Raw genomic sequence first — 23051 nt, forward strand, 5'->3', positions numbered from 1 at the left:
GTTGGATGACAGATCAGAAGATATGGCCCATTTTATGCCTCTCTGTATGTATTGCCAAGATGAAAGGCTTACCTTTGGCCTCTTTCCACAAAATATTCCAAGTCAACCCTGCGTCTTATTAAAATAATTCCAGTAATACATTCTGCCACATTAATTTTTATTATTCTTTAGTTTCTACTCCAGGAAACATGATCCATTTAGTTTCATCTTGTAAAAAACCCTCCTCTCTCTTACCCTAAAATGAGACCATAAGGAAAATATCTGAAGCTGTGAAACGGAATACTTTGGCTAAGATTGTTAAGAATGGACAAGGAACCTGGAAATACAGAGTCTAGTTCTGGATCGTACTGTAAACTCCAGGTTTCCTTTACTCCGTGAAAACCACATCTTTTAAATCAACATGCTAACCCTGTGTTGTGCAATGTGGTAGGCCACTAGTCACATATCTATTTAAATTTAATTAAAATGAAATCAACTTAAAAATTCCATTCCTCAGAAGTACCAGCCCCATTGCAAGTGCGCAACGAGCACACACGGCTACCACACTGGACAGCACAGAATACAGAACATTCCATCACTGCAGAACACTGTGCTGGACAGTGCTGATCCACACGAAACGGTTTCTAAAAGTCTCTCTCAGCAATAAGTTCAATGACTTTCAAAATCATTCTTCAACTGCCTTCCTTGCACGATGCAACTGTAACTACAAGATGTGATGATCACACACTTTTATGTTTATTTTACTGCAAGAAAATCAGCATATACACTAAAAAAATAATATTCAGAGAGAATTAGAATTTAAGAATATGTCTGTCATAACTTCTCCTTAATATATTTATCTGTACTTTCTCCATATCACTTTTCCAAATTTTTCCTTTGCGGATGAGATGCTATTTACCTTTTACTACAAGCAATTTTAATAATTTCGTTACATAAACAATAAGTGGTACATACCCAGGCATGTTTCCTCCAGGCCCAATGAAGGTCTTGAACATTAAGTTAAAAGCTACTGGAGGGGACAGATCATTTCCAGTAATGGGAGACTTTACATTATAGTTCACAAAAAGATCCCCAAGTTCTTGCTGTCCATAGTTATCGAGCTAAAGAACATGCCAAGAAAATAATTAGTGTAAAAGACTGGGAAAAAACAAGGCATAAGATAAAGTATTACATATTAAATTTCATCCATTGTTAAAATTCACCCAAAATGAGATCGGAATTCACCTAACCTTCAAGATACCCACAGTAAAACCACAACCAGCCTACATGCTTTTCATTTAGCGATAGGGAAATGAAGTATCTTTCTGGCATTCACCTAAAACTCACACATTCACCATTTCACAATGAAAGATAAGGCAAAATACCCCTCATTCAATTGTAAGTTACTGGTTGTCAAGAAATCTGAAATCATTGTAAAGAAGTTTTCAAAGTTGCATTTTACCACTCTTTATATTTAAGAATTAGGTATACATCCCTGTCTGCTAATTAAATGTGCACATAACTTTCCTTTCCCACTCTACATTAAGCTCCTTGCGGGTAGAAGCTGTGTCTTATTCATCTGTGCATTTTCCAGGATATTGAACATTCTATAGATTGACGATCAATGCCAAACCCTCTAAAATGACATTTGACCTCCCTCCAATTCAAGAATTTCAAATGACTATGACAAACCATCTAATAGTAAAGAATATTTAAAACTTAAAAAATATATATCCTAATGGAAACAAAGTAATTAGATAAATCAACTCATGGCCGTAAGAACTAAGGTTGTGGAGCCAGAAAATCCTGGGGAAATCATTCAACTCTACCACTTATGGGTTGTGTGCCTCAGGATTAAGTTCTTCCCTATCCACTCTGAGTCTCAGTTTGCTTATGTGGAAAATGGGGGAACAGAACCTACCTCACTATAAAGGCTACTATGAAGATTAAATAAAGTAACACATGGAACGTATGCAGCACGGGGCTGGCACATAGCACCGACTCAATAAAATGACAATTTATATTTTCTCCCCTCATAAGCCCAGTGGACACTTTCATTCCAGAGAAAGGTATCTTACTCACATTAACCACATGTCCCAAATTTGAATGAACAAGTAAAAAAAATTAAGCCCTCTAGTCTCTATTTCTATGGACATTCTTGGGATAATTCACTAAATGTCCTATCATACCATTGTCCTGGAGACTGGATCAATGAGGAAACTGTTCCAGAGTCTTCAAGATATGAATACCATAAAAATAAATGGTTCTCCCGACTTGAGGAGAAAGTCAGAGCATGGGGAACATCTGTTTCCCAGGCAATTCAAGAATATATAGTGCTTTTCAGTAGAAGACATAATGAAAAAAGAAGTCAGGAAGGAAACGTTCCAAGGACACAGACAGAAATCAAAATCCCATGAAAGGGAAGGATTTGGCAGTACCTAGCAAAATTATATTTGCATGTACCTTTTGATTGAGCAATCCCACTTCCAGGAATCTAGCCCAAAGATGCAACAGCAAAAACATGAAAAGACACAGGCACAAGGCTCACCGCGGAGGTGTTTGCAATGGCAAAGGTGGGCAGACTACATCCATCAGTAGGCGACTGGTTCTATAAACTCGCGCATCCACACAACGGAGAACGATGTGGCTACAAAATGGAGTACGGTGTATCTCTATATACTATTCTGAGGCATTCTGAGATATTTTGTTATATGAAAAAAGCAAGTTGGAGAAATGCATGGAATGCTACCATTTACCGTGTTTCCCCAAAACTAAGACCTAGCCGGACAATCAGCTCTAATGCATCTTTTAGAGCAAAAATTAATGTAAGACCCGGTATTATATTATATCATATCATATTATACTATACCCGGTCTTAAATAAGACCGGGTCTTATATTAATTTTTGCTCCAAAAGACGCATTAGACCTGGTTGTCCAGCTAGGTCTTATTTTCAGGGAAACACGGTACCTAGAAAGGGGGCATAAAATACCTATACGTCTTTGTTCATATTCCATAAAAAAAATTAAAAGGTTCCCCCCCCCCCAGGTTAAAACTGGTTACCTACGGGAATAGGAAGGGAATAGGGAAGAGGAACAGACACTAGATTTATTTGAATGTACACTGTTTTGAAAGTTTAACTTTGAATAGGAAATTTTTTTGCTGTAACTATAAAATAAACATAAATTAAAAAAAATAAAACTCTAAAAATTCAAATTAAAACAAAATAATAGACTAACTGCATATCCAGCTGGTGGCTGAGCTATTCAGAAAGAATGACTCCATGTGATTTTAAACAGTTATTAGACTCCAAGTACTAGTGTGTCCCTAAGGAAATAAAGAACAAAACAATTTTTTCAGCTGATTTCAATATTCATATTGTTGAGGGTAATGTTGCTGTCATTATTCTGAGGCTATTCATGTGTATAGTATGGGACAAAGCATATCAGTAATTATCCTGGAGCTACTGAGAACTCGAATTTTTGGTGTGGATGAAGGAGATACAGGTTTAGATTAATAAAACAAAGCCAAGTCCCATAGCTAATGTTAAGTAAAAGTATCAATATGAACTCATGATTTTTATCTTAAAACAAACAAAAGACCAATTCCCTAGCTCAAGCCACTTGAAAGGTCTAACAGCAATGACTAACAGCATTCCCACTAATAACCACCAGGGTTCCTTGGAGAAATGGCTGATTACACGTCTGTGACAAGAAATGTACAAGATGAGTCTGAAATATCTTGTCACTCAAACAAGTGATCAAAGATTACTGGGCTTGTGTCAAAAGGATTTAGCAAACAACTACTGTTGGCAAAGATTAGACAATCTGACCAGCAATAAGAATAACAACTACAACTGAGTGAAAAAGATCAAATGTTTTAATTTGTAAATTCATAATGAAAGAAGGGAGGGAGAGAGGAAGAGGCACACAGGAACTCATTGCACATTTCTGAAGGATGCTAGGGAACCAACTAATTGAAAACAGGTTAAAAAAAAAAAAGATGGGGGCAAAGGGAGCGGAAATCAAGCCCTAGTCTCACTTTTCATTAAAAATAGTGTCTCAGAAATCAAAGAGTTGATGAGGGAAAGTTTTTCTATATGGAAATACTCTAGCTAATAAAAAAAGGAAGAACAAAATGATAAAATCATCATTTGGAAACTCCTAATCAATTAATGAATCCAGACAACGATCATCTCACAGAAGACATAACCAGGCATTATGTGTCTCCTAATAGAAGTACATTTACACTTGCTAAGCGTCTTGCCAAAAATAGCTGATCAAGCCTCTAGATCCAACTGCCCAATTATAAGAAATATAGAAACAAAGGAACATATGACACATCACCAAACTAATGTAATCAGCCAAAATCCAGATAGTAGAAAACATTAAAGAAATGTCTCAACTTAAAAAAAAACTTTTTTTTCAATGAAAATATAAAGAAAAGAGATAAAGAACCTACAGACTGAAATAGATTTAAGAAACATACCAATCACAAAGTATGGACTTCATCTGAATCCCAATTTAAACAAAATACTGGTAACATTTAAGACCATCAGGGAAATGTGACAATATTACACATTACAATAGTACACATTATTTACTGAAACAACAGCAGTGAGGTTCATGTTTTTTGGATTTTTATCTTTTAGAGATATATAATGAAATATTTACAGATGTAATAAAATGGTATTTGAAATACGTTTCAAAAAAATTGAGGAGGGGCAAAGGCAGAAAAGAGTAGGGAATAGGCTCAACAAAATTTGGTAACACTGAAACAGGCTGATGAGTATAAAGTATTTATTATATGATTTTCTATTTTTATATGTTTTGAATTGTTCATAATACAAAGTAAAAAATGACTTTACAAACTGGTATATCCAGAGATGGGTCAGCAAAAATGGACAGAGAGGAGAAACAACAGAATTCTGAGCTGCTGAATCTAAGTAACAGGAATAAAGCTCTTCCTAGCACACAGGGTCAATGAGAGCCTTTTAAAGAAACAGGAGTGCTTCCTACAGCTGAAAAGTTGTCACAGGCACTAACAGGTGCAGAAAATGCTATTATGTGCTCAAGCAACAAATAGGCCTTTGGCCATGAATCCACAGGGATCATGTGCGAGCACTGGACCATTTCCCAAAGATCCCTAACTTTTCACTGAAAGTTATCCTGACAGCTGCATCTGCATGGGATGTGGCACATCAAAAAACAGAGCGCGCTACTAGAACAAGGCTATGATGAAACACGGTGCTCAAACTATAAAATATGACTCAACAAATCAATTAATTACTTCCTGCTCCTGACAATTTACTTGGACATGAATGAAACGTGTTATGATCAAAGGCATATGCACACAGAACCGTAGTAAGTCTAACATTCTGAATAAGAAACAGAGTAATTTAAGGGTAATTAGAAGCGTTCTTCATTTCTTCTTTCTCATAAAGGTCATGCCTTTGGAAAAGGAAGGAAATGAGAAATGAAAGTGTGGCTGTAACTGTGTCAAAATATAAGAACTGATTTTCTAAATCATAAGTAGCAATACTAAAGCAATGAGCTTCAAACAGGGGATAAAATGTACTTCACAAGGACCCAAAATAAATTGCCAGATGAAGAAGATTTTCAATTTAAATGAGGAAGGAGAAACGTTCTCAGCTAATGTTGGAAAGCTAGCTATCAGATGGAAAACATAGCATGTTAAAAAACAATTACGCCAACAGTGGAAAAATATCCAGCAAATTCTCATGAGAAAAAAAGCAAAGAGTGAGGGAGTCCTACGTTCAGCCCCATATTTACATACCAATGTAAAGAAAATATGTATGAACACAGCACTGGTTGTTGTTTTTTTCTTTTTACCCAAGGAAGTAAATAAAGTTTACGAGGTGAGCCAAAGCAGACCTCAGGATCAAATACGGTGTTGGAAGAATGGACTTTGCTTAAATCAATACATGAGGTGAGAAATCAGCAACATATATAGATGGACATGTGCGTCTTCCTAGGGCAAAGATGTGAAGTTTTCGTTAAAATCTTAAAGTGGTCTGTGACCCAAAAAAAGGGTAGGAACCACTTCTGATATAGAAGGTATTCCTGCACTTGGTAAACATCAGAGTAGATGGTCTCTATGATCTCTTCCGTCTTCCCTAAAACCTGTCAACTTAAATAGAAATGATAAAACTTGAGTGTCCCGGAAAAGCAGGGCCTGCGTATTGGGTCCTCAGAACAACAGCTTGCAGTCAGCGGCAGGGAACCAGAAGCACATCAAGTGGCTGAGAAAACAGGGCTCATAAAGACATCTGCCCCCAAATCTCCACCTCGACACTGAACACTATCCATCATTAGTCCCTCCTCCGGTTTTGCTATTCAACCCAGAACACGGGTTTCCAAGGAGAACAAATTTTATGCCTAGTTAGCTGAATTTGCTAGTTTTGACTAAAATACAGGGTTAACCACAAAAGGTAGGAAGGAAAAAAAAATGCCAAAAGAGGTGCCATGAGGAGCAGCGGTAAACTTGGCTTCTTCACAACTGTGTCACAGGGTCAGCACCACACGGAATTTAACAGTCATCGAGTGCTGAAAGAAAGACAGCACCTCCCTGAGCTACTGTGATAACATCTCTCAGGTACTCACCTGAGCCAAGACACTTTCCATCTCTGATTTCTTCTCAGCAGAACACTTCTTATCAGACATCAGTTTCTGTAAATGAGCTACAAGAACAGTTGGTACATGTCAATTTCAATCAAGAGGAAAAAGGACAATGCATTTTTGAGTTTCAATGCTAGACAGGTCAAAACAAAACAAAACAAAACAAAAACAAAAATGAATCCAAAGATAATGTTCTTAATTTATATGAATCCCTTGGTTGATTCTACAGGGAAAGTCATGATGTTTTTTTTTTGTTTGTTTGTTTTTTTTAACTTTTATTTATTTAAGTGTGTTTCTCCAGGACCCATCAGCTCCAAGTCAAGCCGTCGTTCCAATCCAGCTGTGCAGGGCTCAACTCACAGTGGCCCATGTGGGGATCGAACCGGCAACCCTGTTGTCAAGAGCACCGCGCTCCAACCAACTAAACTAACCAGCCGCCCCCATGGTATTGTCTTGATTCTTTTGCTGACTTAGAATTTCTAATTATCGGCATATATTGTTTTTTTTTAGTAAGGCACTTGATCTGTGTACTTAAGATCTGTGAACTTTAGTCTTTGTATATTATGCCCCCCAAAAATATTTAATAGAAAAACTTTGAGAAAGGTTTAATTTAAACCCTTTGTTTTGATCAATCGTACTTAAAAGAATATTTATCTGAGATGAAGAACAGTACCTTTTAATAGATGGTCAGCACGAAAACACTCTCCATTTTTTACATCTTTCACCATGAAGTCAGCAAATTTGTCTACGTGGCCAGAGGTCCTAAGTTAACAAATGCCAAGTCAATTTGTCATGTTGACACAAATTGACACATAGATTTTACCTTATGACAATCCCCCTTCCATATGTTTATCCACAGTCTATATCTGTGAGCCTGGAAGATGGAAGCTCCCATTTGTAGAATGACGTATATCCATGGTAGATAATAACGTACACCAGAGAAAATTCTTCCTCGAATTTACTCCTATCTTCTACCCAAGTTCTTCCTTCCCGTAGGAAAAAAGACATCAACTAGATTGTATTTTATCACAACTTGCCATAAAGTCTGTGCTACTTTGCAGAATCAATGAAGCCATGCCTTTCCCATTATTGCTAAGCAAAGACCAACACCATGGTGAGTGTGACTAGCCAAGAATCACAACTCAGTACAGACACTGAATCTGAATGAAAGAGTTCTGAGTTCTGTCACTGAAACCTGTATGGACACTGGTGTTCTCTCTCCACAGTTCCTATTCGTGGAGCAAGTAGCTAAAGAACAGGTTGTCCTGATCTTTTAGATCCATCATCAGAAATTCATTGGCTGAAATTATTCAGAGCCCAAAGGATGCAAACAGTGAAATTAGCTCTTTACCAGGCAACATTAGATGGAGTGCTGAGATAAAAAAACGGTTAAGAATTCCTCTTTTACAGTTTTATATTCAAGAAACCCTGCTCAGCTTTCAATAGTGTTGGTAGGAACAATCTAAATTTCTGCACTGAAACCTCAATACACATAGTAGTATTTGATTAAAATGTATACACACCTTTGCCCAGAACTTCTAAGAATTTACACCAAGGAAATAATCAGGGATATCCACAAAAATTCACCTCCCAGGATGTTCAGTGCAGTCAAAAATCAGAAACAATTTAAATGCCTACAATATGGCAGCAGCTAAATAAATTACAGCATATCCATAAAACAGAATACTACACTGTTATTAAAAACGTTTTCGAAAACTAATGACATAAACGAACATTCACCTACGCTACGTGAAAAGAACCAGAGTGCTGCTAACGTTGATACAGAGATAGGGACTTAGAGAGAAAACAGGCAGGAAGGAGCAATACAATGTTCACATGGCTGTCTGTGAGTAGTAGGTGAATGTTTTATTTGTTTTTCTTTATTTTCTAGATTTTCACAAGGCACACTGGTAGTTTTTGTAATCCAAAAAGGGACTGAAAGAAGCGTAGTAGAGAACGTCAGCTCTTACTTTAACACTGGCTCGGGCGTGAGCATGGTACAGTCGATCTCCAGGATCTGCTCCTCCTGGATAAAGTGCTGCCTCCAGGTCTGAATGATGTTGTTCTTCAAAGCACAGCCCACTGGCCCGAAGTCATACAGACCACTAACACCTGTAAAACACCAACGAAGAAAATGTGCACTTCCCCTTGTCACTCTGAACAAAGGACGACAAGGAAACAGGAGAAACTGATACCGGTCAGACTTCACATACTCCCTAAACATGTATGAAAGTCAACAACTGAAATCCCTCAGTACTGGAGAGCCTTACCTCCGCTAGCTGACAGAAGTAAAATTCAAATGCTCTTACTGTTTACTACTTCCATAGTAAGAATTTCAAGTTGGATTAGCCAAAAAGAAATAAAAAAAGAAACAAAAAGGAAGGATGTTTTTCTATATACAAGAAACAGAATGAAAAACGATTCCAGTTTTCTGCCATAGAAATTAGAAATTAATTTGTTGCATCAGCTGACAACAATAATCTAAAATTTTAGCACCTACTGTAATTCGCTAATTTATTCTTGGGTATTTGAGCCACTATTTAAACCTCAAGAAGTTAAACATTTAGAAATCTGCTGAGCCAAACTCAAATCAAGTTTCAGTGGCAAAGTATTAAAAGTCTGTATTGTTTAAATGATTTGTTGACTATGAAAACTATCGTTCTACATTTAATCAGTGAATTATATTCACCTACATACGTTCACATAGCATTCAGAAAGATGTAGAGATTTATCTACATACCATGTTTCCCCGAAAATAAAACCTAGCCAGACACTCAGCTCTAATGTGTCTTTTGGAGCAAAAATTAATATAAGACCCGGTATTATATTACATTACATTACACTATACTATATATTATATTTTATATTATATTATGTATTACATTATATTAGACCCGGTCTTATATTATAGTAAAATAAGACCCGGTCTTATATTAATTTTTGCTCCAAAAGACGCATTGGAGCTGATTGTCCGGCTAGGTCTTATTTTCAGGGAAACACGGTACCTATGAAGAATGTTTTCTCCTGGTAGTTGCCATAAAGGATAATCTAGGGACTCTGGTTTATCTGGTTTACCACTGCCCTTCTGTGGAGGTGCATGGTATAGGTGCCCTGTGTGACAATGGTCCTCTAATGCTCCAGTCTCCATTGCATTTTAAGAAGTCTAACATGTACATTTGACGCTTGAACAACATGGGGGATTATGGGTGCCGACCCCCATGCAATCAAAAATCTACTTGTAACTTTTGACTCCCCAAAAATGTTAACTACTAATAGCCTACTATTGACCGGAAGACTTACTGGTAACATAAGTCAATTGACGCATATCTTGTTTGTTATATGTATTATTACGTTGGTGCAAAACCAATTGCGGTTTTTGCAATTGTCTTCAACCTTTTAAACCTCAATTAGTTGTGCACCAAACTAATATATACTGTATTCCCACAATAAACTAAGCTAGAAAAAAGAAAATGTTATTAAGAAACTCATAAGGAAGAGAAAATACATTTACAGTATTTATTTTAAAAATTCCACATATAAGTGGACCCATGCAGTTCAAGGGCCAACTGCATATTAAATGCTTAATACCTGGGCCTCCAACAATTTTATTACATTGTAATGAAAAAGAAGCAATCTTTCAAGAATAAGTAGGGTGGAGGGAAATAAAAACTGATTTTACACCAAATGGCCGATTCTAAACAAATGCAAGAAAAATATCTACCCTTTGCTTCATGTGACCTCATACAATTAGATATTAGTTAGCAAGCCATGTTTTTAAGAACAATATTAAAGCCACTAATAACACAATTGTTCTTTCTGTCACTAATCTCCTACCTCCATAAATAGCAAAAGCTTGATCGTAGAAAAACCTCCTCTTCAGGGTATCTTCCATTTTTGCTCTGTCTACAATGTCATCTTTGGGTTGTAATGCCAGCTCCTGGATGGGATTTTTAAATAGAAAACATGTGATTGGAGGGATGAGTGGGAATTTGAATTTATATATATGAATTCAGTTTATTCCTCAGCAAAATTCAGTCTAAAATTTATCAAAATTTTAATAACCTTAAAAAAAATAGCAACCTCAGGGTTTTCTTCCCCCTTCGAGTTACAGAGAAGATACCTTTCCTTAGTTATTTAGGAAAGTATATGATCATTTCCAAGACTACAAGCCTATGCTTACTTAGACGCAGACACTGATAAGCAATATCTGAATTTTCAGTGGATCACTGAGGCAAAATACTGGCTTAAAACTCCAAACTGTTTCAGCTTGGTGATGGGAGATTTATCGTCTGAAAAATTTGAGAGTGTGTATCAGATGGACAGACCTTCTCCTTAGCAGAAAAAAAAAAATTGTAAACACAAAACCATTATTTCTGAGCACAGGAGAATTCACAAAGAACAAACACAATGCGTTCCAGGGAAACTCATGAGGCACACTGAGCCTAGGATACGGGGGGAGGGACAGATCAGGGACCAGGAAGGCTTCAGAGAAAAGGTGACATTTTTGAGCTGCACATGAAAGGATGAGGAGTCTGCCGCCAGGCAGAGGAGATGGGCCAGGCACTCTGAATAAACGGAGAGAAAGCAAATGGTGCTTGTTCAGGAACTTTTCTAGGTCTTTCTCACCCACAGAGATTAAACAAAGATGAATAATCCTATACCTACTTATGTTTCCTATTTTAGGATCCCAACACTCACCTTTGCTTCCAGAACCTTCTTCCGGGCTTTGAGCTCAGCCACTGCTTTGTCTACATCTACTTGGGGTGCTTTGTCTTCTTTCAGTTTTCGCACAAGATCTCCCTAGCCAACAAAGAGAAAATACAGTCAGGACTGGTTTCAGAAGTCAAGAAAAGTTAGGAATGAGTTTTTAAGCATGCCTTTTAAAAAGCATCTGTATAAGATTCAAATGTTTATTATGTGAAAGGTCACTGTGAATAACTAAAGATCTCTCTTCAGCATTTATAATCCAGAAGAACATACAAGCAAGTACACAAATAACTATGCTCTAAGGGCTTAAGGTGATTATTAATAGTGTTTTTGTTTTTTTTTCCTTTGGGGGAAGGGGACAGCTGGAGAAGGAGGAGAAAAAAAGCACTGATAAAAAGCATAAGAGAACAAGATTAGTACTATGAACAGAAGAACCAATAAACTGACCACCCTCCTCGAATCTCTCTCCTCTCTCCTTACAAAAAATGACTGTCTTAGTTTTCCACCTACTTCGCTGGCAATTTCTTCTCAGTTACTACTGGATCATCTTCTTCTGCCCTTTACTTAATTGTTGGATGTTTTTCCTTGTTAGTTTCTCTAGATTACTTTGTTCACGTCCAACAACCTACCTCCTGTACACTGATTCCCACACTTAAAATAATGCGGTGGAATAGGTAATCTGGGACAGCAAACAAACAAAACACTACCTACACGGTCCAGGAAACTCCAAGCTGAGAAATAAAGTTGTCAAACTGACAGAGCCCTTGGGTGCTGAACAGAAGCCACTGCCCTTTGGAGAAGTAAACCTTCCACTCTTTTAGGACTTTCCAGATAAATGTCACCAAAATAAGAAGCACTCAGCTCAAAATTAAAAAACCCATGAGGAAACAAGCCACCATGAGTGACAAATAACAAATAACAGAATAAGATGCCCCCAAAGTATTAGAATGATGAAATATACTTTTTAAATGCTTAAGACATTTTAAAAAATAAAGGGAGAAATCACAAACATGAACAAAGTACAAGAGACTATCAAAAACAATTAGGGAATTTGAGAAAGAACTACACACATCATCTGGAAATTAATCACTGACATTAAAAACTCACTGGACAAGTTTAAAGGCAGATTAGATACAGTTGAAGAGAGAATCTGTGACCTAGAAGACAGACCAAAAGAAAGTATCCATGGACAATTCACGGAATGAAGCAGAAAGACAATGAGTTAAAAATATAGATCAGGTAATAAGACATAGAGAAAAGAATGAAAGTCTGACAATCCAGAAGAACAGAGAAAATTTGTAAGAGATTATATCTGAAAAGATAATGGCTATGAATTTTTCTATAATTGCTCCAAGACTGAATTCTCAGAATTACGAAGCACAATGAAATCCAAACAATATATAAAAGTTCACACCTAGACAAGCTGTATAATATACAGTACCTAAGAGGGATTAAAGACCTGGGTTTTAATACTTGATCAGCTGACTGTGAAATCCAAGCAAATTAAAACCTCTGTAATATCAGAGTAACAATACTAACCTCATTGGATTGTTATAAAGAATACATGAAACAACTTAAGTAGACTATTTTCAGTAGTACCTAACACAAAGTAGGCACACAAGTGTTTTATAGCTGTAATTATGCTATAAAAACCCTCAACTTGGTTGTGGCCTAATTGTTTTTTACATGTATCAAACCCATCTTGTTTAGAACTGAATTATTTTTCTCTGCTCCAAACTTGTCCCTTCTTCTGTGTGTTGCTCTCCATTTGTTAATGGCAACAAAATCTACCGTTTCCCACACAAGAAACATCAAGTTACCCTACTTTTCCTCCCAACATCTGGTCAATTTCACTTCAGAATTTCAAAGCTAATCTCTCCCTTTCACCTTTCAGAGGAGACTGCTGTAACAGATTACTAGTTTGTCTCTCACCTAAAGGTGTCTCCACGATTACACCAGGCACCAAATTCCCTAATTCATGTCATCTCTTCCCCATCTTAGTATGCCTTCTTTTCACAAACACATAGCATCCCTCATTTGGTGACTGATTCTACCTCAATGTCTTCAACTGTATTTGTCCTCTTATTCAAAAGTGCTTCCCTTTACTTAATGAAATGCTACCACATCCTCTGTGAAGTATTTCCCAAATATTCCAACCTTACAATAGCCCCTTGGAGACACTTCTCCCTTGAAGCTGTCTCAATGAGGGTAGGTTTTTTTTCCAATATCCCTCTGATCCTCAGGGGCGGGAAATGGAATAGATGTCCTCCTTATTCCCCTCTGTACTTTCAAACCGATGCCTCTTTCCTCTTTGTAAAACCCCTGCTCCTTTAAAGGGCTTGTCATCATCCCTTCCCCTTACTGACATTTGCCAAGCTCCCGCCTACTACTCCACATTCAATGACAGCCTCCCTCTCCTGCAATTCACGCTACTTTACAATGCCCTTCTCAGGAGGTGAAAAAACTGTTTCTAGTTACCTGAACCTTGAGCCTGACTCTGCTTACATATAATCAGAAGTATTTTCCCAGTTTTAACATACACTCAATGTTCCAGGGATGCACCCAGGAAAATGCAATTTAAAGGAAGACTATACCTTGTTTTATTCAGTTTTACAAAGAGTTGTTAGTATTCGAAACAAACAAAACCACGTGACCCACAGCAATGGTACTGTGGTGTTTGAGCAACCAACACACTTCACCTCTAACAATGTGCACGTATAGCAAATGCAGTCACAGTAAACGTGTGTATGAGCATCTGCTTACTTCAGCAGAACTGCCAGTGGAGTCATATCCCCAAATTTGCATATTAAAATACATATTATTTTAATAGCAATTCCTTTTTATCTCTTTGTATTATATTTAGAGCAGTACATGTATATGTATTTTTTCTATAATTAGATTTAGTATGGATTTCGTAAGAATTTCATTACAGGAGAGTAGTGGGGAATTCCAAAATACCTGGTATAAAAGGGGAAGCTGGGTTTGAAAGCTCAGAGCTACTGAATTCGTTTTTCCTCTTGTGTACAAATAACTCTGGTCTGTCATTATACTATCCTAGCAGTTTTTATCCTACTATCCTGAGCTCTCTAGCTAATGCAATGGCCCTAGTCAGCTTCTAACTTTATTTCAGCTTCTTCACTACACTGACAAGACCGGAAATCATCCCATCAATGCACTGGCTCACCTATGTACATGCATTTTATCTGTCTCTGTATTAGGACAGAATTTGGGCATGTCAATTCTGACACTCAAATATTTGTGGACTGATATCATAACCTAAACCCAGCACAGTGCCAAGCACTCAATACTCAGTAATATCTACTGGTTTACTCTTGACTCATGCAGTGTTCTTTTCGCTTCCTCTATTTATCAGAACATCTGTCTCATAAATGTTTGCTAACGGTGCTTCCTGATGGGGATAAGAGCTCTGTGAGAGCCTTTATCCTGAAGAGGCTGGCAAGTAGTAACTCTGTTTGAATGTCTGAAAGAAGCAGGCCAGCGATTCTTTTGACTGTCTACCCGTGTGTCAAGTACTGCCAATCTCTCATATTTCATCTCCTTTTTCTGTTGGAGCTTCCCGAAGGGCACTGGCAAGCCCGCCACAAGTAAAGGTACAGGGAGGAAGAGTTTAAAATTAATCTCTTTCTATCACTTTTAAAATCATGATTTGTAATGACTGAATCCTGAAAACAAAAGAACTGGAGGTGATCTTAACATGGATGAAAGTACTTAAGGATTCCTAATTTCTAATTATTTTTCTTCTCTCTTCTTCACCACCCAACTGTATTTTGTGTGTTTGTGTGTGTGTGTGTTTTCAATGAAACTGATGTTAAACGTCATCAATGTCTCTAAATTAGCCTTAAGAAACATCAATAAGAAGCTTAGTTCCTGGATAAATTCTTGCCATAAAAACATATATTTGAACAAAGAGCCTGTGATTATAAAGCAAACTAGTTATTAGGTGAGATATCATTCTGCCGGATCTTCATGGATCCTTCATATATATCAGGACACATATTCAGCCGGCCAAGAAAAAACAAGAAAACATTTCTTCTACTTTGCAAGGTGTTTGCCTTTACACACATGGGGCTAGAGGGTTCTGGTTTAGATTAATGGGTTCGTCTCAGATTTCCGAGTGTTTTATAGCTATGGACAAAAACTTCATAAACGTTTTATTTGCCCTTTGTGGATTAAGCAAGAGCTTTAATAGGCACTCTCAGTTCAGAAGATCAATGCAGAGAAAAATCCAGGGCTCTTCACCCTAAGTCTCTAACTACTACTAAGATCTGGGTTTTATCTGTAGCCTCCCAATTAACAGTACAAGAAAATATGAAACATCAAAACACAATGTTAATTCACATATCTATTCCTATCGTTAGTGATTTAGACAGTAAATCATCATTTAAAGACCACCCAAGAACTCATTAAAAAGGCTTTTCTACTACCCTGTCTTACCAAATTCAGAAGACATCAACGATTTGGTAAAACCAACACTCCACTAAGCCACACTCATCTCAGAATGATACCTAACATTTTACCAAGAACTTACCATGTATTATGGGCAGCATTGTCAGTACTTACATGAACTACGTATCATATTTTAATGTTTATAACTCCAGTCCTGTATTACAGATGAAGAAGTTTGACTACAGAAAGGTTAACAAATTTGCTGAATGCCACCAGCTAGTAAACCGTGGAGTCAGATCCAAACTCTGGAAATACAACTTCAGGGATATAACGAAAGCCCATCCAGCAATTCTTCAAAAACCTCTCTTATCTTGACAATTAAGTTTCAGCTCCTGGAGGGCTATTCCAGCCAACAGACCACACTGGTGTTCATATAAATCAGATACGTCCATTCCCTTAAAGCAGCAGTTCTAGAAATTTGGTCCCAGAACCTCTTTATACTGTTAAAAATTACCGAGGACGCCAAAATGCTTTTGTTGTTGTGGGTCATTTCTATCAATTTTTACTGTATTAGAAATTAAAATGCAAATTTTAAATATTTATTAATTCATTATACATAACAGTAATGAATTTTCCAAAATTCTAAAATTTCCTAAAAACTTAATTTTATTATTGACTACAAATATTATCAGTTGTTTTCTTGAAATGACAGTCTCACTTCACTCATTTTCCCAAAAAATGAATGCCCAGTACCCAAGACTGAATAACAATACTTTCGCAGACATTTTACAAATAGTGTTCAATTAAAAGAGGCAGATGGTTCAGCCTGTAACTCAGTCACACAAATGTTTTCCCTGACACAGTCATCGTATTTCAATATGCTTTATGCATACCTCCCATTTTGTCACACGGAAAATTAAACTGATGGATGAAAACAGGTCTGGATTTAATAAAATTAATCATTTTTACTGCTCCGTCAGGGACAATCTACAGCAAAACTCACTTCTTGTTTTCTTTTTTAACTGTTAGAGTGTGACGAGTAATATGGTGACTTAGCTTGGTGTCCCTCACTTGATCAGTGCTAAAGGCAGGCAGTTTTACCCACCACAGCTTTTGCACCATCAGTGCAAATGTGAACACAGTGAAAAAGGAAAACAGCATCTTATTATAAAAATGGCTTTGACCTTGGGGACTTCCAAGGATTTGCTGACCACAATTTGAGACCAGTGCCCTAGAGCAATAGATCCAAAACAAGACACTGCAGAACAGAATTTTCATTACTATATGGTAAAAAAAAAAAAAAAAAAAAGTTTTAGATCTTTTTTCAAAGCTAAACCTACTCAATATAAATAACTTCTTTATTCTGGCTTACGGTCTGCCTTTTTTTCTTATATATTAAAATATTCTTTTTTTAATGAAATGAAACACGAATTCAGGTGGCAGTTTGATGACTGTACTCATTTTTTAAATGTCCTTATTTGGCAAAATAAAAGCTGGCCACTCTATGCTAATTCCTAATATTTTAAAAACTAAATTGTCCTAGAGTGCCCTCATCAAACAACTAATGCAGTAGTTTTCCTGATGTTCTGAAGCCCTCCTACAAGTTTCTAACTAATCCTCCAGGAAATACCTAGGAATATGCCATGGGAAAATATATGTCAGTCAATCAACAAACTAAACCTTTAAAAGTGACAGCATCTACACAGCCTAGTCGATTAGCAAATTAATATGAAACACATATTTGTTGGAAACACATCCCACTAACAAGACCTGGTGATAAGCACCTTGAAATTCCCACTCCAAGGATGTCTTCAATTGCATACACTTCACAATGGAAATATGCAAAATGGATAGATGGGATAGTGTGTCTCATTTCCTCAGAAGCAAAAAACAAAATGGGTTTACCTAGATGTCTTTAAATTCCCTTCCAGCTGACACTGGAATCAGTGTGATCTAAAGTTCATATATGTGTGGTCCTGGAAAATTAGAAAAAGAACGTGAACTAACTTACATAAACTAACTTACATACTCAGAAAATATCTTCAAGTACAGAAAAAATTAACAAACAAGCCAACATAAACAATACAGAAGATAGTAACGGCACGGGGAGGTTGTTCCTCCATCAAAGTTTACTTCAGTTAACTACTTCCCCAGTTCTGACTACAGATGAGTAATTTGCACTGCACTTCCAGACTAACGTGGCAGAGGGAGGGGTTTGAGCATGTGTTTTGGTTTTCTTTTCTTTTCTTTTTTTTTCTTTCAATTAGATGTAGGACATGAAAGTGAAGGACATGAAAAAAAAATTGAGAGTCACAGAAAAGACAAAGGGACCACACCTAATTTTATTTGGGGATCGTGGGTGTAGGGAGACGGAGAATAAGCATACACAGAGTTCCGATAACAATAATGAAAAACATTAAGCCCATAGTGAACTTGCAAAATAAAACACGACTGAATCAGTCAGGTTCACACTAGCAAGAAGTAGACACTGCAAAGTGGCAGGATTTGCTGGATTTGTGGCAGCTCTGCCCAATGAATTATTTCTGAGAGAGGGTTCCACCCTCCGTAGCTAAGGCAAGTTATTGCATCAGGCGCCCGTGCAGGAGAAACCCGTTTCATGTTTACTACGAAGTCATCGATCCCCGGGGTCCTATTCCAAGCTTTTGGCTCTACCTGACTGGACGTGAAAATTCATCTGAAATAATCCTGTCCTCGTCCTCTCTACATTCAGATATCCACGCAGCGCCCTAGGAAACGCGGGCCTGTACAAATAAATCACCAAGTCCTCCAGCCATAAAACGACCCTCCCTTCCGCAAAAGCAAATTTCGAAACGCTCCAAACGAAGGATGGCTGACTTCACCGAGCAACTCAGCAACATTCACGGCTCCCCAGGTTTACCATCTGAAACTCACTCATTCCAAGTGGCCCTTTCGGGAGCCAGAAAAAAATGACATGAGCGAAGGATGAAGAACTGACATCATTATTAGAAGGGGAAAAAAGAAAAGTTCAACACATCCCCACATCCACGTTTCAACTACTTGTATTTTCTCAGCCGGTCATTCGGCAAACTAAGCGCTGCCTGAAGGAAGGTGTCAAGGAGGAAACACCCCGCAAAGCATCCCGAAGAGTCCGGCTGAGAGGAGAGAAGCCGCAGCTTCGGCTCGTGACCGACCAGGGAAGAACTGGGACCCTCGCCACCCACGGTGCACAAGGAACACAGCGGAGGCTGGACAAGCGAAGTGGAGGTTACTGAGCTCGGACAGGAGGAGAAGCAAAGGGTCACCGATCCCAACGCCATCGGGGAGCGAGGAGGCGCGGGCAGCAACAAAGATGGGAAAGGAGGGCAGATCGCGAGCGCGCGAGCGATGCAGGTTGTCCACGGGGATCCGAGGGAGCCCCCAAGATAAGGGAAGGACGGCGGTCCATGGGAGGGACGGTGGCCGACGCACCCGGGGACCTGGGTCCGAAGTGGCGGAGGCGAGGAAGATGCCAGGAAACCGAGGGCTTCCAGAGAAGGAAGGCGAGGGGTCACGGCCAGGTGGGCGGGCGCCCGGGGAGAAAGAGGCGAGGATAACCAGGACGGGAGGGTGGCGGGTCGCGCCCGGCCAGAGGGAAGGCGGAGTGCCGGTACCTGCTGGCGCACGGCTAGCCTGAGAGGTGCCAGCACCTCCTCAGCCCCGGCGCCGTCCATGCTGCTCCGGGAGGCGGCGGAGAGTAAGGTCGGGGCGGGGGCGCGCGTGCTGACGGGCCGGCGAGGCAGGAGCGGTGGCCGGGCCGGGAGCCGGGGTGGCAGCGACAGCAGCAGAGCGGTGCTGGCGGCTCTAAGCAGCGCCCGGCGCGGAAAGGGCATGAGCCGGCGGCCCCGGGCGGTGCGGAGAATACGGCGGCGGAAGCGGCGCGCGCGGCCCGGCCCCGAGCATGATGAAATCGCCGCGTAAACGCCGCGGCGCGCGCGCAGCCGCACATTCCACACGCCGCAACGCGGCACCGGCTCGCCGCCAGCAGATTCGACACAAAACCCCGGAAGAACCCGGGGGCCTTCGGAGCTCCGAGAGGGCCAGCCCCACCTGGGACGCCCGGGAGGGCTGCGGGGTCGCAGGTAACCCCCTGCCAGCAGCGTTGCAGAATGATGCCTCCGGCCACCCCGAGGGTGGACGTTCAAGGACACAGCTCCATTCGAGACATGCAAACTGAAACTCACGCGGACCTTCAATGCAAAGGCTTGCACACGGGCGGGCGCTGACACGGGCTGACACACTGGGAAACACACTACTGTTTCTGTTCTTCTGCCCCTTAGGCCTGAAAGGGTCTTAAAACATCAAATCTGATAGGGGTTTACATTCAATGTTGCTCAAGCTCAGATGTTTCTCAGATGAGGAAACAGGGCAAGAGGGTTTAATGACTTGCCCATCTTCACACACCCACGCCTTGCCAACGTCAAGACAAAAGCTGGGGAAAGAGAGGAGGGGTGACGGACTTTTGGGAGAAGATCAGTGCTGGGTGAGCAGGATTTGAACCAGCAGAAATGAGGAAAGGAAAGAGGCAAAGGGACGAGAAAAAGCAGGGAAACATGATAAAGCAGGGGAGTGGAGATGAGCTATCCAGGAGCCCGGATTCCCTGTGGTCTTACCTCAGCGGACCTGCCTATTGGGGATGGCTCCCTTCCTCCCTCCTGTCCCAAGTGTGGGTTAGTGGAAAGCTGGATTCCCTTTGCACAGAGGGAATAGAAAAATAAAAAATGTGTTGGTTATTAAAATAGCATCGCCAGGAGAAGGCCTAAAATGAAGATGATGGGAAATGCCCAGTGATGCACTAGGATGCTCCTGCACTGAGAAGAGTGTCAACTGGAGAAGCGACAATTGGAGACCGGTTGGACAGTATCTCCTGAAACCAGCCACACACACCTTCCCTGTGACCAACAGTGCCACCCAGGAGTGTGCACGAGTAGACAGGCTCACCAGAATGAAGACCTTTCCCAGTAGTAGGAAAGTCCATGTTACTTTTCTGCCTGTTCCAATTTGTAGAATCGCACATTGTGAAAAGTACTCACAATGTAGCATCGGCAGGGAGGGCGGCTGAAGAACCTTTTGCAATATGAAACAATTTGTATTTTTAAAACTTTTATTTCGAGATTTGATATTTTATCCATCCTAATTTTTCTTTGGCTTTGCTTTAATAGGTAATTTTTCATTTATCTTAATATTTTTAAATATGAAAAACGATCTTAATTTTTATATGCTCTTATTTACATTGTTACTAAAACATATTCAAAATCTGTATCCTTTGAATCCAGTTACATAGTTTTTAATTCTTTAGATCAATACTGTCTCCCATGTTCGTGTGACGACAGTCCTATCACTGGTCTCCCAATCCATTCTTCCCCCGTCCAGTCCGCCCTCCCCACTGCTGCCTCAGTGATTATTTCTAAAAGGCAGAGCGGTGGCATGTTACACCTCTGCTCAGGATGCTTCACTAGGTCCATGTGGCTCTTAGCAGAATTTCCTACGTCGTTTTCCTTAGAAAACTACCTCTGCAGACAATAATAATAGCTTATAAATGTTGAGGGCTTACTGTGCACCAGTTAGTATTATAAGTTATGTAATTTATTTACCAATCTAATGAAATAGGTTCCATAATAATACCCATTTTACAGAGTCGGGATTCAAGGCACCAAGCTATCTAGGTGACCTTGTACACAGTCACGCAACTACTACATGAGCAGCGGGGACAGAGGCAGTTGTAACATGTAGCTAATGAAACTACTGAAGCTGTAAGTGAGTTTCAGGGACCCTCATTTGGATGGGCTCTTTCAAGGACCCACGACAGGCCCTAGCATTGTATATACACGGTCATAGTTGTTTTTTTTTCTTATGAAAGTTCTTTTCTTTATCTGAGGAACAAACTTTGTGCCTACATTGAAATGTACAAATCTTAAGTGTGCATGTCAAAGGATTTTGACAAAGGAATACCCTCTTATAACCCACGCCTCAATCAAGAAAAAGAGCATTTCCCTCAATTCACAGAGTTCCTCCTGTCTCTTCCTACAGAGATACACAGGAGGACTGCCATGTGAAGACAGTGACACAGCTGTGACCCCAGGAACAGCAAGGGTTGGCGGCCACCACCGAAGTGAGGAAGGGACTCTATCCAGAGTCCCAGAGGGCGCTTGGTCCTCCTGACACCTTGACTGTGGGCTTCTAGCGTCCTTAACTGTGAGAGGATACATTTCTATTGTTTTAAGCTACTGGTTTGTGGTACTTTTTTACAACAGGCCTAGGAAACTAATATAAAGATCATGGTTATTTTTTCATCCTCTCAATCTTTAGTCTTTCTGATTATTAAAAAAAAACTTGCTCCTTGGAAATTTCAAATATTACAGCAATATATAACTTAGAAATTGAGAGATAGAGGGGGAAAGAATAAGGAGGGAAGGGGGCCTTATATTTTTTAAATATATATAATGTATCTGTGTTACTTGCATTGTTTTACAGAGTGAATAACCTCTGCATTTTGAAAATATTTTTAAGTGGTACAATATGGGAAGTCCTTCAAAATCGAATATCTCAGTGATAAACACTATTTTAGCTGGGTCCACAATTTGTACTATTTCTAAGCAAAGACAAGTCCATTTCACATACATACATAATTTCCTACATAAGTTAGGGAGGACTCCCTCTCTCTCATATGCTCTTTCTGTAGGCGAGGGGAGAGGCGAGGCTGTTTCTCTGGGGCTCTATTTCCCTCTGTTGTTCTCTTTCTTCTTTCCAGAAGCTTCCAACAGTTTAACCCACTCCTTAACTCCTTTGAGTTCTAGCCAAGGGAACGTGATTGCACTTGCCGCCACCACTTCCCAGCCTGGCCTATATGAACTCCCGTGTGTCACCCTCCATGCTGTTCCCTTTTCTGCTGGCTGGAAATCGATGTCCCTGTGTTAAAGATGGCAGAGCCTGGTTCCTGAGTGATGATGTGGAACAGAGCCCATTGCCCCACCCCTTTCCGATAAGCTGTTTGAACTGGTGACATGCGTAAACAGTACATTTCCATTGTGTTTAAGCTATTACACATGCTGATCTGTTTGTCAGAGCAGTGAGCTTGCCCTAACTACTCCACAAACACTGGGCCGTGTATGAGAAAGGTGGGGAGGATATCTGGGACACGGGAAGAGGGAGAGGGTGAGACGAGCAGCTGATTGACCAAAGTCCAGTTTATACACACCTTTTCAGGAGTGTGGAGGTAGGCAAAGCGGGGCTCACTCCCACAGGCTGATGGGGAATTATCCAGAGTGAGTGGACTGACTGGTGGGCCCTGGTCCACTGCCCT

General features: G+C 39.7%; 1 protein-coding gene and 1 long non-coding RNA gene across 3 annotated transcripts in view; one reads left to right on the plus strand and one right to left on the minus strand.

Moving 5' to 3' along the window:
• Positions 1-19668, minus strand: part of GARS1 (glycyl-tRNA synthetase 1) — a 41678-nt gene extending 22010 nt beyond the window's left edge. For both annotated transcript variants that reach the window (XM_088797670.1, XM_074340945.2), the window contains exons 1-7: positions 19363-19668; positions 11315-11416; positions 10451-10553; positions 8587-8728; positions 7290-7378; positions 6602-6678; positions 955-1100 (exon numbers count right to left, since the gene is read on the minus strand). In XM_088797670.1, the coding sequence (XP_088653796.1) occupies positions 955-1100; positions 6602-6678; positions 7290-7378; positions 8587-8728; positions 10451-10553; positions 11315-11416; positions 19363-19581 (878 nt within the window). In that variant the 5' untranslated portion in view covers positions 19582-19668. The remainder of the gene's footprint in view (positions 1-954; positions 1101-6601; positions 6679-7289; positions 7379-8586; positions 8729-10450; positions 10554-11314; positions 11417-19362) is intronic.
• Positions 19669-19815: 147 nt separating this feature from the next.
• Positions 19816-22041, plus strand: LOC141573218 (uncharacterized). Its single transcript, XR_012498925.2, has 2 exons — positions 19816-20910; positions 21779-22041. It is a non-coding gene; the product is annotated as an uncharacterized LOC141573218 (long non-coding RNA).
• The last annotated feature ends 1010 nt before the right edge of the window (positions 22042-23051 follow it).

The sequence above is a fragment of the Rhinolophus sinicus genome, chromosome 4 (assembly GCF_057876585.1).
Source record: "Rhinolophus sinicus isolate RSI-liver-muscle chromosome 4, RSI-T2T, whole genome shotgun sequence".
Taxonomy (NCBI): domain Eukaryota; kingdom Metazoa; phylum Chordata; class Mammalia; order Chiroptera; family Rhinolophidae; genus Rhinolophus; species Rhinolophus sinicus.